Source organism: Psittacula echo, assembly GCF_963264785.1.
Source record: "Psittacula echo genome assembly, chromosome: Z".
In the NCBI taxonomy this organism is placed as follows: Eukaryota; Metazoa; Chordata; class Aves; order Psittaciformes; family Psittacidae; genus Psittacula; species Psittacula echo.
Window position 1 is genome coordinate 19123148 of NC_137742.1, and position 18174 is coordinate 19141321.

Sequence of the window (18174 nt, forward strand, 5' to 3'; positions counted from 1 at the left end):
TTGATTTCCTTTCATTTCATGCATAAAATCTTTAACTGGAAAAATGTGTCTAGTCTTTTAAAATGGTACCTCATTCAGGAAAGGTTACACATGTGCTTAATTTCACCAACTTCAGGTAGTCCCAGTGTGGTAATTAAATGTAATTTATAAAGGCAAGCATATATGCATAATTATTATTGAATAAGGACCTTTGCTCTTAAACCTGGCTTTGAAATGTGCACTGTTTTCCAAAATTTCCACAGATCTACAAGTAAAGGTGTACCCAGAATGTTCTCATAAAATTAAGACATAAGTTGGAAGATGTATTGAACTATTATAGTGATGATTAACAGCCGTAGTTTATTAGCCTCAGAGGAATTTACAAAAATTCCACTAACTTCCACTTATTCACCAAATTTTTAGCTCCAATTCAAAGAAAAAATAGGGATTTTCCCAGTAGCACCAAGATCTCCAAATCCTTATATTTTGGCTTCTTTTTAACTTGTTTGATGGACTGTGGGTTCTCTTGTTTTATGAACAACAAAACGATATTTCATTGGTTCAGTGCAAGACCTCATACATTGCTGAAGGGAAGTCACTTCACCTTGAGCATCACTTTGCTAAACACAAAAGGTCCCGCAAGCTGCTCTTTTCCTGGGTGTAATGAATGCTGAAAATCCCTGCTCACAGGCCTGAATCTGGCTGATTATTACCCTTGTGATTTATTCGGTTATTTATTAGTGAAGTCATTCAGGGGCAGCGAAAGAGGGGGGAGAGATGCTATGCAAATGTTCAGTAGATGAGGGCAAAGGCTGGCATTTCCTCTACGCAGCAAAAAACAGGGAGACTCAAAGACGTGAGAAAATCGTCCACTGTCTGAACAGTTACTGCATCCCCAGACCCGTAGAGAATGGGGAGGGGGTGGCTGGCTTCCTCTTGCAGGCAAATGACCGGCCGTAGAGTGCATTTTTAAGGGGTGATGTAAGAGAAATTAAACCTGACCAGCCAAACACGCTCCCTACCTCAACGCTGTGTTTCTTCTGCCGAGAAGGGCGAGAGAGGTAGCCGTGGAGCACGCCCAGCTTTCTCTTGCCCTACTGGGAGTGGGGCTGGGCGGCGGGAAACACGTATTAATTAATTATGAGGAGGCAGATGTCCCTTTAAGGTCTGCTGTGTTCGCCGAGGGTTGCAGCCGGAGGTTGAGGGGAGAGATTTAACTTTATTTGTACATCTTAGCGCTAGGCTAATTCTACGGGGAGGTTTCCAAAGCTCAGAGGTCTTTGGGGGGCGGGTGGGAGGAAGCTAAATTCTTCTTGAAGAGAAGAAGCAACGTAAAGACTTGAATAACAAACAGGAAATGCCTGACTCGGCCGTGAGGCGGGCGGGAGAGCAGAACACTGAAGTCTACTCGCAGCGAGCACCGCCGAGCGCGCAGGCGGCAGGACCGCTCCCGCCACTCCTGCCGGAGCCTCTGGCCGCGGCGCGGGCCCGCAGGAGCCCAGGCATGGCCGTCTCCTACTGGATGCTGACAGGTGAGGAAAGCCCCCTTTCTGTCTTGAAGACTCAGGTCCCAAGAGCGGCTCTGCTCCCTGAGGGAGGGGGGTGAAGCTGTTGGGGGCCGGTATCCGCGGGACCGCGACCACCCTCCCCAGTCCCTCCACCTTCACCTGCCAGGGAATGCACTCCTCGGAGCTGCCTTGCCGCCGGAGCCCGGGAGGGGCTTCGTCGGTTTGCTTCCCTCCGGAAACCTCAATTCCTAAAGCAACCCTAGAACCCATGGGGTAGCGGGAAGGCTGCCAGATGAGGATGAATGGGTGAGAAGAAAAACCGCAGTTGAATCTGGCTTGGGAAAAGAAACTTCTTCTAAACTAAGGTACCTCTTCTGTTTCGCTCCATTCGGCTTTCAGATATACTGAGTGGTAAAAGGAGAAGTGAGGAAGCAGTTAACTGCACCCAAGTAACTTCAGAAAGATGAGTTCATCCGGACTTGCAATATGTAATATTTCCTTTTAGGGTTTCATTTATTGTTAAGGACTTGCTGTTCGGTAAAACAAATACAGTAAATAACAATCCCCCTGGCTAGTCAATCTGCAGTAACAGTTTGGATCTGAAATCAGAGGAATCTGAGAAGTGGGAAAGAGGCTAATGCAATGCTGGGATTCATGTGCTTGAAAACTTGGACACAGGGCCCTCCAGCAGCTCTTGCACTGGCAACTGGGACACAGAGAACCTAAGGCAGTACAGAGGAAGAAATCAGTTTCATAAGAATCGTCAAAATACGGGCGACAGCAAGTGGGGAAAAGGCAAAAGTAGGGTTTTTGTCTCTTCACTCTGTGCTTATTGTGCAAGAAAGAACAAATTCAGGAAAATGTGAAAATCTGAATGTAGTACTTGGTGTGCCACACTTAGCCGTTTTTCACAGATTACTTTATTACTGTTACTACACTGTGATATTCTCCAAAATATGCTTTTGTTTCTGTTCCTCATAAAAGGAGGCTTTGTAAAGTGGCAGCAACTTAGTGTACCACAACTTCCCCTCAGAGTTGCAAAGTTGCCACTGGTACTGCTGACAGATAACTTCATCAGTACTGACAAAAAGGTTTACTATCGGATAGAAAAATGTCTGAAGGGTGGGTTCCATCCAGATCTGTCAGGAGCTTACTAGCTTTTTTGGGTTTTTTTTGTTTGCATACATGTTTTTTTCTTTTTTAAAAAGTTGTTGTGAAATATAATACATTAAGAAGTATGAGGAGGCATTACAGACACCAGGAATAGGATTCAAATTGTCTCAGATAAATAAGAGAAACAGTCCTGCATAAACAAGTCAAAATGTCATAAAAATTACGAGTTTTAGAATTACTATGGAAAAATAAATAAATGTGAATTAATTACATGCTCCTCTTTCTTAAAAAGAAAAAAGGGCAAATAATCTGGCATGTACTAGCAGACAAAAGCAATCTAGAATAAAGGAGGTGCATACAGGTGTATGTTTGTGTATTTATAGAGTTGCGCATTTTTTTAATTCAACTTGGTGAGACCTCTAAGAATCTTGAGTATAGGACGTCTGACAGATGCAGACAAACAGGCAGCCGTGCACAGAGAAGTGACAAGCCTGATAAGGGCTGGTGAAAATGATGTATGAAGAAAGACTGAATGAGTTAGGCTTCTTTATCTACAAGAGAAAAAACTAAGGGCAAAATGTTGAGAATTTAAAATGCACATTTTTACCACAGTATTATTAGTGAGAATATTCTTCCAGTGTCGTTTTCTTTGTTTTGTGAAAGCACTTGATTGTGACTTTTTCTATCGCATATATTAGTTTATGAAGAGATTGATGAATAGTTGGCTCTCCACGTCCAACAAAGGACAAGAGAAAATGCAACTCACTGTGGGGGTAAAAAAAAAAAAAAAAAAAAGGCTAATATTTAGAAGAACTTTATTACTCTTCAGGTCATGAACTGCTAGAACAGGCTACCAAAAAAATCCATCCCTGCATAATCTCCTTCACTGAAAGTTTTGATGAAGTTGGATAAACACCTATGAGGGATGGCTCAGGTTTACTTCACCTGGCCTCAGTGTAAGTGGTTTGACTAGGGATCCAGCCCTCTGTTTCAACAGAAAAGGAAGGAAGAAACCAGTCCAAAGGGTTCCATTAGTTTTTAATGTTTCTTTACTTTTAGTTTTACACATAGCCTGTCCCCTCCTGGAATTTTTTCTTCATTGGTGATGATCACATTGTTGGTACTAATTAAGAGTACTTGTCTTCATAACAGAAAAGACTAGTAATCACAGAAACAGAACTGTATGCAGAAAATGAAGTGGTCTTTGTCCAGAGTCTGCAAAGGCAGAAAAGACGCATAAAGTGATAAAGGGGAAAACCACATTTTCACCAGTTTCTCTCCCCATCTTTATCTCATCTTTTGCTCTTGCAACATTATGCCCAACATTTCTCAGCAAATTTCCACCTATATTTGAGATTCTTTCCCACTAGTCTTTCTGCCTAGGACTTCAGGGTGTTTGCATGAATTCTACCTAAATTGGTTACAATGTGGGGGAGAGAGGGTTTCCTATGAACATGACCTCTCCTTGTTTAAAATCTGTACACAACCCATCTTCATAAAGAAGCTGATTAAGACTGGGAGATGTATGGCAGTCTGTCTCACATGTTTTCAAAATAATCTCACAAAACCAGTGCGGCTCCAAAATCCCTGTGAATGTATGCTATTACCATTTTTGTCTTCTACTGTGCTTAAGAAGGTCAGAAAATGAATGCCAAATTGCTGCAATAATTATACCTATAACACTGTTTTTAAAAAGTGATATATGGCAAGATATCACACATTTAAGACTATGGCACTTAGTCTTAAACTTTTACCAAGACTGGAACAGACAATGCAATTTTGAATTGTCACATTAAAACTATATGTAGAGTTAAAAGTATCCGGTTGTTTTGGCTCTACTGGGGTCAAATTCATCTCTCTTCCTGACTTTAGCAAAATTAGTAGAAACTTACAAACAGTTACATGGTTATTGAAATGTTCTTTTTTGTCTACTGCTCATTCTTTGACATAATCAAAAAAGTACAATATCCACTACTTACTTTTTACCAGAGCAGGCAAAGTATCATCACTAGTAAATGCTTTCCTTTGTAAGTTGACAATGGTCTCGCTAATTGTGGATACATTGTTGAAGTTCACAGTTGCCACTAAATACTTGTGGATCACTGTTCATAACTGGATAAAATCTCATGGTGATTTGTTGGAGAAGGAACTTCTCAAACAAAGCCCAGAAAGCCATCTCAAACTGTCTCCTTCTGTAACAGTCAATATGTTAAGTGGCAACTTGGTTGCAAGGTGGTGGCTCTTTGTTCTGGGTTGCTTTTTTTTTTTTTTTTTTTTTTTTTTTATGGGTGAGTGGTTATTTTTGTAATGCAGCAAGTCACCTGCTTTTATGAACTGAATGTTTATTTCCTACTGGATAGTACTGGATGCCAACTTGCAACCTTTATCTTAAGCATACAGCTTCTTCAGGGTTGTGAGGCTGCTTGTAAAAATTTGACTGGAACCAGCAAGCACAGAACAGTTTGCAAATACATAGCAGCAAAAGGAGCAGGGGGGAGAATAACATGGAAGGTAAATATGCACTACAGCTAATTTTTCTTGAAAGAATAGCATGAGGTCAGCCTTTGTAATAATATATTTGCAAATAAGAAAATTCACCGTAAATTCACCATGCAACATTTACATAGATAAGTGAAAGGAAGTCTTAAAGAAAAGCTGAATGCATGCTCTCTGCCTAAGCCACATGGTACTAATACAAAATTATAAGTATACAAATTAAACAAACAGTTATTTATACATGTGCTTATGTTATATCCCCTTGGGTGGTCCAGCTTCCTTCTGTGAAACTATTCATGCTAACAGAGTTAAGCATGTGTACTCACAGGAAGAAAGTCTGAGGTCTGATATGTAATCCTATTATGTAATATCTGATAAAATTGTTTTTACATCAGTATCAAGCTTAGAAACAAGGAACACACATTACAGTGCCAGATCTGAGTTCAATGTCCTGTCACAAGTGACTAGTGCTACATACATACATTTTTATGTATGCCATAATGGGAAATATGATTTTTGCTCACAATAGCCTTGTATCTCATTAAATCCTTGACTCTGAAGGCTTTCCAATTCAGCAAATTCCATAATCCACAGTGGGGTATTTTTGGTTTTGTTTTGTGGGTTTTGATTTTTTGTTGTTTTTTGTTGGGGTTTCTTTTGGGGTGATGGTTTATTTTTCAGAAAAAAAAGAGAAATAACTAGAAGAAACCAGAAACTTCCTTTTAACAACTCTAAATTTGCCACTTTCTCATCTCTGAGAGGATTTCCTCTTGCTTTTTGGTTATCATACAGTAAGTTTGGAATGTCTACATACTCAGTATCTGTTCCAGTTGCCTTGATAGAGTCAGTCATCACGGCATGTTAGTTTGCCTACTTTCTCAATTTATTTATTTTGTTGTTGTTTTGAATCATTCCTTATTTTTTCTTCCATTCTCCATTATCTTCCTCATTCTTTCTGAATTTGCAACATTCATTCTGAAATGGTGCTTTCAGTGTCATACACAGCTTCAAAATAAGATGCACTATTTGCACAGCGATGTTACATTTATTATTCCTAGGTTGTTAAATTTGTCTAGGCTGTAAATTGAGCTGTGTAGTTATTGGTCACGTTTCTTTTTTGTGCAAGTATCACTGAACTAATCTGTGTGGTTTTTTAAGGCATACTACTTACATTTGTCATCACCAAACTTTGTTTGAAATGTGCCTATCTGCCCCCGAAGCTTCTCAAACTGTCTCATTCTAAGTAACTAGTAGACACAGGAAGCAGGTGAAGTTTCAGTACAGGCTAAAGTGTAACTTGGAAGTTTAACCGGAAACTTTTAAGCCTAAATTCAGTTCAAGAGTAATGTCAAAGTAATAGCTCAGGCGGTGGCTTTGCTCTCCTCGCTGGTCACGCACCAGCCACTGTTCGGTACCACTCCAGCCCTGCCCGGCTCTGAGGCACCACGGCATGCACTGCCGCGCCCTCTTACCTGTCCCGTCGTTCCCGATCTATAACCATGACCTTCCATAACTACTTAGCTTTGGGGATTTTCCTCTCTTCTTCAACGTGAGCGGACGGTGTTGGGAGCCTCTGAACGTCTGAATCGGTGACGTATCACTGCAGGCTCCGACACACCCCCTACCCCCGCCTCCCTCACGGGAGGCCACACCAATGCACAACCCGCCCCGCAACAAACGGGAGCATCTCGACTGCTTATAGTCCCTCCTGCACAAAGTTTCGCGGGGAGCTTGCTGAGCCTGCGCGACCCCGGCTTGCGGCATCCCCCACTTCAGTACGACACAACCGCCTCAGGCCCCACTCCTACTCACAGGAACGAGGGGGAATAGCAGTGCGCATGCGTGCCGAGCGCGAAGGGTATGAGGCTGGGCCGGTACGCGAGCAGCCGGCGCCTGTGAAGACCGACTGTGCGCATGCGCCGTGGGATGGCGACGTGCTGCGCACGCGCGCCGGGAAGCCGCCGGCTGTTCTTGTTCTGGGGGGCCGCTGCATCTCAGGGTCTGGGTAGGCTTTGCGGCGTATGTGTGTCAGGCGGGTGTACCTCGCGGGTTGAGGTAGGCCGGCCGGCCGGGCGTCCGTCCGCCCGCCCGCCAGCCAGCCAGCCAGCCAGCCAGCCAGCCAGCTAGCTAGCGGGAGCGTGCGGCTACGCCAGGTCCCGCCGCCACTCTTCCCGGGACAGGACCGCTGGCCGCTGCCGCTGAGGGAAAGTCGTGGGGACGTGTCGGCGCAAGGAACCGCCAGGATGAAGCTGGTGAGGAAGGACCTGGAAAAGGACAATGCGGGGCAGGTGACGCTGATCCCCGAGGAGCCCGAGGACATGTGGCACACCTACAACCTGCTGCAGGTGGGTGACAGCCTACGGGCCTCCACCATCCGGAAGGTGCAGACCGAGTCGTCAACGGGCAGCGTGGGCAGCAACCGCATCCGCACCACCCTTACGCTCCGTGTGGAGGCTATCGACTTTGACTCTCAGGCCTGCCAGCTGCGGGTCAAAGGCACTAACATCCAAGAGAATGAGTATGTCAAGATGGGGGCCTACCACACCATCGAGCTGGAGCCCAACCGGCAGTTCACTTTGGCGAAGAAGCAGTGGGACAGTGTGGTGCTGGAGCGCATCGAGCAGGCCTGCGACCCAGCGTGGAGCGCTGATGTGGCAGCTGTGGTCATGCAGGAGGGGTTGGCTAACGTCTGCCTGGTCACTCCAAGTATGACGCTTACCCGTGCCAAGGTGGAGGTGAACATCCCTCGCAAGCGGAAAGGGAACTGCAGTCAGCACGACCGAGCCCTGGAGAGGTTTTATGAGCAGGTGGTGCAAGCCATCCAGCGGCATATCAACTTTGAGGTGGTGAAGTGCGTACTGGTAGCTAGCCCAGGCTTCGTGCGGGAGCAGTTTTGTGACTACATGTTCCAGCAGGCAGTCAAGACTGACAACAAGCTTCTGCTGGAGAACAGGTCCAAATTCTTACAGGTAAGGAGCTAAACAGTCTTCAGAGTGGGTAGAAATTAAGAGCTGTCTTTGATAATAGGAGATCATTACAAGGGTGATGGGAAATAATAAACTTGAGAAAATAAATTTATGTCTGAGCATCATAAGGAAATTATTCTCATGCCTCCCAAACTATAAGGTAGTTATGCAAGATACAGGGATGGTTCTAGGATACCTTAGGATATCTTAATGTGAAGTAGAGAAAGTATTAAATATTTTACACGCTGTATAAAGGCATATTTAATTTTCAATTAAGAGTGAAATAAAAGTTGGGAAACAGTTTAACTGTGGTGTTAAACTGTCATACTGTATATCATACATATTTTTTGCTTTTTGACAAAGCAAAATGACAGCTTTTTTTAAAGCTTTTTCTTTAAAAAGTACATGAATGTGGTATAGTTTGGTAGTTCTGTTGTTACTTTAGTATTGCATGGTTAAATGTTCTGCGGACCATAGCAGTTCTTCCTGTTCCTTAGTCATCTCATTGGTTGAGTGGGTTTTTTTGCATTTCACTGGAATAGGCAAACTTGGAGCCTAAAATAAGTTTTCTTTTTCATAAGGATACTTGAATAATTTTTTGAGTTGGCTTGTAATTTACACTTGCAAAAGGCTGGCAGGGGAGCCTGGAGTGAGATGTATCGCAGTGCTCAATGGTTACAGTATGTAGGAGACACATTGCACCAAGAAGCCTCCTTTTGCATTTGTAGCAAAGTGATAATAGTAAGTGTGAAAAGTTTTAATGTACTTCACAGCTTTGCAAGCATAGTAGCTATGCAATTTTGCAAGACTTGATGCTTTTGTACTTTTGCCAGTAGTTAAGAGGTCTTCTCTTGAATGCTTTAAAAAGGAGGTCCTTCAGTCTTAATTTCATAGTAGTTTCAAGTAGCTTGGGGACTGCCTGCAATAGCTTGCATATTTAACCCAGTTTTTGAATAAGAGAAGCAGCTTCCCTGCACTTCTTAAAATATGTTTTAAGGGATTAGACATATGCTTTGGGTTGCAGGAAAGATCCTTTAAGAAAAGAATCAGGTAGGTTTCAAGAAAGAGATATATGGAAGTTGTTGATGATTGGCTAATAAAAATAAATGGTTGTTTATATTAAAAAAAAAGAAAAAACTCAATAAAACAAAACCAAACAACCAAACCTTTGACTTTTTTTTACCTTAGGTCCATTCTTCCTCAGGACACAAATACTCATTGAAGGAAGCCCTCTGCGACCCAGCTGTAACTAGCCGTCTGTCTGACACTAAGGCAGCTGGTGAGGTCAAAGCCTTAGATGACTTCTATAAAATGCTGCAGCATGAGCCTGACCGGGCTTTTTATGGTCTAAAACAAGTGGAGAAGGCCAATGAAGCTATGGCCATCGATACCTTGCTGATCAGTGATGAGCTTTTTCGACACCAGGATGTGGCTACACGTGCTCGATACGTTAAATTGGTAGATAGCGTACGGGAAAACATGGGCACAGTACGCATTTTCTCCAGCCTTCATGTGTCTGGAGAGCAGCTTGGCCAGCTGACAGGGGTGGCAGCCATCCTGCGCTTCCCTGTTGCTGAGCTCTCTGACCAGGAAGATGAATCTAGCTCTGAAGAGGATTGATAACTGTGACTTCATTTCCAAGTCATGTTGAAATGACATTAAAGGCCCTCCCTTCCTAAATATGGTGTGCAGATATGTAATGACATGTAATATAAGTTTTTGATGGTATTTTGTACAGTATGTAGCTCTGCTCAACACACTAGTGGGTAATTATTATTGGTTCTATGGTAATGATTATTGGTATACTGTGCATTAGAGCTGACTATTTTTGCAAGCTACACCTTGGACCTCCAGCAGTACAAGAAACTGATTTGACTCCTCAGAGTTGCTCATTCTGTATGTTGTGGCAGATTGGCAGCTTAATGTTTTGGAATGTGTATGAAAAGATAATAAACTAAGAGGAAGAAAATATGTCAGACTGTCTATTTCTATTCAAGTGCTTGAAAAGAGTATTGCAAAACAAATATATACTTCATTCAAGACCTAGCAAAGCTATGCTTGATCTTCTTGAGAATTCACCATTCTTCCTAAGATGTGGCAAAGGAATGGGATCAACAAAATCTGTAGGGGTTTTGTGGTGTTATGAGTCTAACCACTTAAATATTTCTGTGAAACACTTGAAACAATCTTTCACAAACCAGACCCTTTAAATTAACCACTTCGTTCCTGATACCATAGTAGATGCAAGACAAACTGTGAAGCTCAGTGCACCCATTTTGATTATCTTTCTGAATGTTGTTACCTTTGGAGGTTGTCTTGGAGGCTAGCAAGGTATGGTGTATCTTGTAATTGACTGTATTCTCATAAATTCTCTTCATCAGGGACTGTAGTGACAGGACAAGGGGTAACGGGTTCAAACTTAAACGGGAAGTTTAGATTGGATATAAGGAAGAAATTCTTTACTGAGAGGGTGGTGAGGCACTGGAATGGGTTGCCCAGGGAGGTTGTGAATGCTCCATCCTTGGCGGTGTTCAAGGCCAGGTTGGATGAGGCCTTGGGTGACATGGTTTAGTGTGAGGTGTCCCTACCCATGCAGGGGGGTTGGAACTAGATGATCTCAAGGTACTTTCCAACCCTGACTATTCTATGATTCTATGAAATTTGTATTTTATCACCTAGTTCTGACAAGGTGTATGCAAAGGCTTACAAAATCAGGGCCCTAGTTTACATGAGGAATCTTCTGATAGCAAATAGTTCATAATCTGATATTTTTCTATTTGCGTACCTCTTTAAAAACATACATAAACTGTGATGCAGAGGTAAAGGTTTATACGTTTAACTTCAGCTTAAGGTAATGAGAACTGGAAAAATCAAAATTACTTTTCCAGTTATTTGATCTGCTCAAAGTACTGAGCTACTGTGAGTTCTGTTTCTTTACTGAAGCATAAATTTTAGCCTGAGGAAGCATAATCTACTTTCAGATTCTGAAATATCTTCAGCTTAAACCAATGTTTTATGATGTAGGTTGTGTGTGTGAAAGAAACATCTTTCATATGCTAGCTGAAACATCTGCCTACACTCCTTTGTAGAGAAGTACTTTCTAGTTAAAAGCTGTCGTCCTTTTCCCCATCATACAGAGAGTCTGTAAGGAATGCATGAACAGAACTTAAATTAGAGCTGGACTTTATTACCACTTTGATTCTTCTCTCACCAGAGACAAGCCCACTAAGATGGTTGTTTAGAATCAGCTTGTGCGGATAAATTATATTATTTAGCTTTATGGTTTTTTGTATTGAATGGTGTTGAATGCCAGAAGTCATAAAGTGCTCAGGTAGGCTTCCTTCAGCAGTTAGGACTGGTTAATTTTTTTTTTTTTTTTTTTTTAATTCACCTAAGTAGATTTGCAGCTAGAAATTCCTGATTCCTGCTATGTACAGAGTTAAATGTAAAAAACATGAAACAGGTAAAATCATATGACCTTCAATAAATGCTACTTAGGTGCAGCAAATCATGGCTTCAGTCAGACTCATAATGTTTAAACTATGGGTTTAATTTCTTTAAAATAGACTGGTATGCTAGTATTTCCCTTCTTTTAAGTAATGCACATTTGTTGCAATTGCACACAAATCATACTTACATTCAAAATTGTAGTAAACCAGGAGATTCTTGGTTTTAATCCTCAGTAAACTGAGAGACAAATTGAACTGTTCCTTGGTTGTAGAATGTTTTGCTATTTTATTAGATGATAATTCCAATTTAAACAAAAAATTCTGAAGAGTTTTTGCTGTGCACTATGATAAGGTTACAATGGAAATTCTGCAAGTCTTGTTTTGTACTGGTGGTAGTATCTCTAAGGAAAAAAAGCAGCCATTTTGCTGCTTTTTGGGTTTGATTTATTAAATTTTTTTAGGTGTAATAGCAAACATCTGGAAAAAACTACATTCACAGTGATTCTTTGAATTATTACACTAAGAATTAAAATCCTGCACTGAGTTTACAATTTATTAATTTTCATTTTTTTTTTTTTTTTTTTTAGCTATTGCCACCATGGCATGAAGCTTTTAAAATTAAAAAAACATTTAGTTGCCCATAGTATGGAAGGGTGGGATTTTCTTTTTTGGTAAGCATTTTTGTAGCAAAATAAATACAAAGTCACTAGGTAGACAAATGCTTCCTGTTTCAGGAAAAAGCTTAGAGGCTTGATATTGAAAGTAGGCTGTGTTCAGTAGTTGCCGATGCTTGACCTGGCAAAGTTCCAGGGTTGCTGGTATCTTTTACATTTAAAGGAATTTTGAATAGTTAAGAGAAGTCCATATTGACAAAAATGCTTGCTTAAGACAGCACTTAATATCTGTGTGTAGATAACACCTACACAGAAGATGGATGTTATCTGCAGATTAAATGAGGAAGTACTGAAGCCATGGGAAATTTTTTGTGTGTCTTTGGAAGTAAACATACATGAACTAAAAGCTGTCCACAGTATGAAAATTGTTCACTTGCACCATGAAGTATTTAGTAATTCTGGACAATGTCTCAACATATTTTCTGATTACGTTCTGACAAATTTTGTGAATTAGTGGCATGGTTTACCTTTCAATTTTTCATTTTTCGAAGTAAATTAATACTTCCTGAAGGAAGAAAGTTATGAAATCAGCCTGATCCTCAACCCTGCTGTGCTCTTCAAAGATTCAAATAAATTTATTAATTTAGGTCATAAAGCTCCTCTTGCGAACTCATACTTTGGAGCAGGCCCCAATTGGTTAGTTTTGTCATCTTTTTGATGTAAGTTCAATTACTATATAGTATTTTTGGTGGTTGTTTACCAACTTCATTGCAAAACACGAGGTCAGCTTCAGCAAGAGACCAAAATAATCCTACTAGTTACAAAGCAAAACTAAAAAACCTTTCAGTAAAACTGTGAAGCATTTAACAGTATCTAACGTAGGGAATTCCTCATCTCCCTCCTCCTGTCTTCACCCTCTTACTGGTAATAAATAATTTTTTGGCCACTACCTGGCCACCAGTGTAACAACAGCCCATAGCTCTTCAGCTTAATTGATAGGTAACTAGCATGATGTTTTTGTCTCAAAGGTTAAGTAGCCCTGAGTATTAAACCTGTTTTTCTTGCCCTTTTTAAATTTCTCAGTTTAACTTCTGAGCTGCTGACCTTGGTTTTCTGTTTTCTGTGAAGGTGTGTTATAGCAACATTCTCATTTGATTTGTAGCTTAAACGTCTCTAATTTCTTCTGAGGGTGCCTTATCCATCCAGCAAACGTGCCCAGTTTCGTAAAGACAAAGTGGGAATAAATGGTGCGCTCATGCATGTTATTTTTTCTAGTCACCCAGTCCAGTAATTTTTTTCTCAGATTTTCGTCTCTCTAACTTTGTAAAGAAAACAAGCCTGTTTCGCAAAGGAATAGATGTCTAGTTTTGCAGGAAGCAGCGTTCTTGGAATGTTTACGCTATTGTTTTACTTGAAGCCACATTTGTGCCGTGTGTGGTCCATTGCTTCTATGAAAAATCTAAGAATGCAATTTTTAAAATGTGAAACTGCAATTAGGAATCCTTGTTTATAACTCAAAATTGGAATTCCTGCAAGACACATAATAGCAAAGAAATGAAGGAGGAACTTCAGAAAACTACTTATCTATGTCCTTTTTAGATATGGCAAAACTTCAGACTTGATTTTTTTTTTTCTTGCTCTCTGATATGCCAGTTGCTTTTATCAGCTCCCTTTTTTATTTAAAGGTAAGTTAAAACGTTTATCTTAGAATGAAGTTCTTAAAATGTAGAGGTAGGTGCAACTGAGGTGGTTCAGATTGATGACTATTAAATGTTTCTTCTTCAAGCTGTGCTAATGTGGGTAATGATACAGATCTGGGGTTCTCAGTTGTTCAATATGTTATTATATACTGAACAAGTGAATTATTAAAGTTTGGATGCAGTTAGAGCTTAGGATTTCTCAGTTTTGATTTAGTAGATGGTGGGAACAAAAGAGACATGGGATTATACTAGATTATTTTGTAGTGTTTCTCATATAATGGCCACAACTTGCTGTCAGAGACTGTTGTATTCAGGTTTTGTATAGGAAAATAGTATTTTCAAACTCATTATTTTGCCAGTTTAGAGTTAAGAAAATACGTAACCATTGTTCGAATTCTTAATTTAGGGTCTGACATGGATTGAGCCTGGTCTTTTTCAGAAGTGGAAAGAGTAAACATAGGCTGTGGAGCTTCTTGTGTTACAGTTACCCAAAGACTTGCTTAATAAGTGTAATGTTTAGTCCTGCCACATTTTTTATGCTTGACTCAAGCAGGGCCTTGACACCAATTTGAGGATGAATGCTTGCATGGTGCAGAATATGAAGGAAATAAATGTCTCCAGTCTAAGAATCAAATTCTAGTGCATATTCTCTGTGAACTTCTGAACTTGACTGGTTTATAAATGCCATATAGCTTTTCTGTGAAAAAAGTCTCCTAAGGTGTCTCAGCCTAAAATAGTGTGAGGAAAAGGTCTCTGAAATCATATTTGTTTATTCTGTTGTCTGAAAAGAATTCTTCCTCTTGTCCTACTTGAGGGCTGTACAAGAAACAGAGAAGGGACTGATACCAGAGCAGTTCTTGCTTCCAAGTCAGTGTCTTCTGGGACATGCAACATGAAACAGCAGCTTTCACGCTCTGCCAGGTCTTGTCAAATTTTGCTATATCGATCTCTAATTTATTGCTCTCTTTTTGGGAAATGCTGTGTTCACAGCTAATGTAACTACTGTCATGTTGCTCTAATAATGACTTAGAAGTCAGATTAGAGCTGATCATGAATCCTCTGACAAAATAGTTGTTCCATTACAGAATGTTAAATTAGTTGAAACCAATCCTCCTTTTTAGGAATGTACATACCAGACTTGATGGGAAATTTTTTCTCTGATCCAAAGTGGAATTTCTAATCAAAGCCAAGCCTAGAATAGTGAAAAAAGTCTAGGAGTTTAAGGAGTCATATGGGAGAGAAGATAAAAAGCTTAAGACTATTTTCTGTTTCATTGTTAATACTAGGCTAAAGTTGCTTGCTTTCTGTCAGTGTCTTTGGTAAGTGCAATTCCACATTATATAAGGAAATATATTTGTATTTTGGCTGAGATAGGTAAGCAGCAAATGACTCAGATATGATGTCTCTTGGGATGTGAGAGAGAACTTTCAGATTTCTGATCTGAATGGGACAGCACAGTGATTGAAAGCTGGGACTGTTCCTACCTAACACACTCCAGCTGTATTCTTCATGTTTCAGAAGAAAGCCCTTGAGTAGGGTTCCATGATTCAAAAAGATTTTGGGCCTGGTGGCAGCCAAGCTAATCTACTTCTGAAGAAAGGCAGATTATTTCCCATACAGCCTTAATACAAACCCTTAAGACTTTTACTTTACTTAGAATAAATGTTTTTAGCTGATTTTTTACTGGAAGGACTTCAGAACAAAGAAATTAAACACAAGATGTCTGTAAAGATATATGTGTGTGTGTGTTTGTGTGCGTGTGTGTGTATAAAGGTGCAGTATCCTCAAAGAATATATATTCATGTGAAAAGAAAAAGCTAATTTAACTCCTCTTGTAACTTCTTTGGTAGTTGAGGGAATGACTCAGGATTCAAGCTTATAGGTGTCTTCAGGCCTCAAAAAGGAGGGTCTTGGTAGCAAGTACTACATGTAGGATGCCTAATAGTTGGTTGTTGGATGCTCATGAGAGTCATCTTTAGTGGTTTCTGATAGCTCTAGTAGGTTTCGCAGAAGAGAACTGCCTTTTTGTTGACCTGCAGTGTTCTGCCTGGTGACTTCAAGTCAGCAGGTGTAGGTGACCTATATATAATGGTATAGGTATTTCAGTTCTGGTGTGAGATAAATTAATTAATTGCATTTGTTTATCTTGCCAGAGTAGTTGTCATGAGACCCCTTCCACTCCCTTTGGTAAAGAGTACTGGTTTATTGCATATAATTTATTCCTTTCCTGAATGGAAATCACTGTTCTGTGACAGGGTGCAAAGAGATGCTGAAATGGACTTTCTTCAGATGTGGTGCTGGGAGAACATTAGCTGTCTGCCAGAACAGCCATGCCTCCTGAGGCACCAGCTTTCCTTCCTGGAAGGCTGTACCTAGGAGCAGCTGGGATGGCAGTGATGAGAGGCAGAAAAGGAGCAGCTGCCTTGTGAAGGAGCTTTTCCAAGTTCCAGAGCCATGAGGACAGATGAAAAGCTATGGTTCAATGGAAAACATGAGATGATGTGCTGGGCATGTGACTTTCCACAATAAGAGCTGTGGTGGATGTTTGAAGTATCTGTACTCAGTTCTAACAATTCATCTTCAGTTGAGGGTAAGATGCCAGCTGATGTGATTAAGCTGGTATCCGAGAGGGGGGAGCCCTGAGGCTGTGGCTTGAAATTGAGATACTGAAATCTTGCTAATCTTGTCAATATGGAGAAACTAATTTCTGACAGGCCTGCTACACAAGTGTCGCATGTGGAGTCACTGGTGTGCCTTGAGGCTTGAGAAAGACAATCTTCCTTTTATACCTGTCTGAAAGCTGCCTTATTTTTCAAAAGTATGAAACAAACACCTTGATGTGCTGGGTTGCAGTTAGTGTGATAAGCAAAGGAAAAATTTCTAGTCAGACATTAAAAAAATAAACCCACCAAAACCAACAGAAGCTGTTAGAAATAAACCTTCCAGGTTTTGAGGGGATGTTTGTTAAGAAGAAACAGTAAGAGAAAGCCAGAAAATATTATGTTAAAAGGTTTTGGGGGGGTTTAAGTGTTTCAGATTGTTTCAACTAAAGCATTTTAGGTTGTTTCAACTAAAGCATTGTTTTTTAATATAATCAGATTAGTAAAACAAGTCAGTCACATGGCAAGTTTTTAGACTTTCTCTTGAAGGTCTCAGAAATTGGTTATTAAAACTGATTTCTATTAATACAAATTAATTTTTTGATTTATAATACACAGTCAAGCATTGTGATCATGGTAAGGAAGGTTGATTTATGGTTGCTTAAACAATTGCAAGCCGTCTGCATATGTTTTATCCAAGTCTACTTGCACAGTCCTGTGTACTTTTGTTGTGAGACAAAAGTCCTTTGAAGTGTTCAGGAAGAACAAAATTAATGTTGACAATTAGTACTGACAACTCTAAGTTTAACCTTTCCTAATCTTGAAGACTTGTCTTTCTAGCCTATGCAAATTTATCAGGGGTTTTTTTGTATATGTGGATATGTGTGTGTGTTTTGTTTTGTTTGTTTGTTTGCTTTTGTGCCTGGGGGAGTACTGTAATTGTCACTGAAAAAATGTTTAGGGTTTTAGGCAGTAGTATTGTGAAAATGAAGTTTTCACTTTTACGTCTAGAACACTTTAAAAACTACTTTTCTCTAGCTTAACCACTTTTATTTTGACATAAGAACTGGCACGAAATAAATGTATGTTGGAGAGCAGAAAGTTCCTACTCCTGGAAAAATGAGAAGTTGGAACACACTGCTAGTCAGAAAAATCAGAGCAAAAGGTCGCTTTTATATGGAATTTGTTAACCCTGAGAAATATTATGTAGTTGCCAGCAATATATAGGAATCAATTCAGCAGTCCTGTACCCTGTGCTCTGAACAGAAGCAGAGCGCTTAATGCTCCTACTCTAGTGAAGCATTGTGTTGTCCTATTTATATCAGTCCAATTCTTAGTACATACACTTCTGCCACATCTCCACAGGCACACCAGATTGCACTACAGTACTGACTTTATGTCAAACAGGGATTAGCCAGTGCAGGGGTGCTTAGATTAGGTACCTGATATGGGTTTAACTAATACTTTTCCTTCATTCTCTGCAAGTTTGATATCTTAAAATCATGAGTGTACTTCATATGCTGTGGGTGGGGAATGTTAAGTTATTAGCGTCAGTAATTCATGTAGAAGGCCTTATCTTAAACTGCATCTAAAAAACAGGATGTTTTCCTACCTCTAGAGCCCAGCTTAAATTTGGGGGGGGGAGGAACGACACACCTTCCTTTTATGCTCTTCATGGCTACTTCCAAATTTCCCTGAATTGTTTATTGACCAGTAGGAAAGAACAGTTATAGTAAAAAGACTTGGGAT

General features: G+C 40.3%; 2 protein-coding genes across 2 annotated transcripts in view; both read left to right on the top strand.

Annotated features, from left to right (window-relative positions):
* Window positions 1-1336: 1336 nt before the first annotated feature.
* Window positions 1337-18174, top strand: part of ITGA1 (integrin subunit alpha 1) — a gene marked incomplete at its 5' end in the record, with an annotated part of 71281 nt that continues 54443 nt past the window's right edge. Inside the window, 3 exon segments of the mRNA XM_080638031.1 lie at window positions 1337-1394; window positions 1397-1442; window positions 1444-1511. Of these exon segments, the coding sequence (XP_080494157.1) occupies window positions 1337-1394; window positions 1397-1442; window positions 1444-1511 (172 nt within the window).
* Window positions 7050-9935, top strand: PELO (pelota mRNA surveillance and ribosome rescue factor). The gene is made up of 2 exons (XM_080637233.1): window positions 7050-8065; window positions 9251-9935. Exons 1-2 carry the CDS (start codon window positions 7340-7342, stop codon window positions 9680-9682), a joined length of 1158 nt encoding a protein of 385 aa, XP_080493359.1. The 5' UTR covers window positions 7050-7339; the 3' UTR covers window positions 9683-9935.

Coding starts and splice junctions, on each gene's coding strand:
- PELO (XM_080637233.1), top strand. CDS start 7,340: ATGAAGCTGGTGAGGAAGGACCTGGAAAAGGACAATGCGGGGCAGGTG. Junction 8,066..9,250: donor ACAGGTCCAAATTCTTACAG/GTAAGGAGCTAA, acceptor TTTTTACCTTAG/GTCCATTCTTCCTCAGGACA.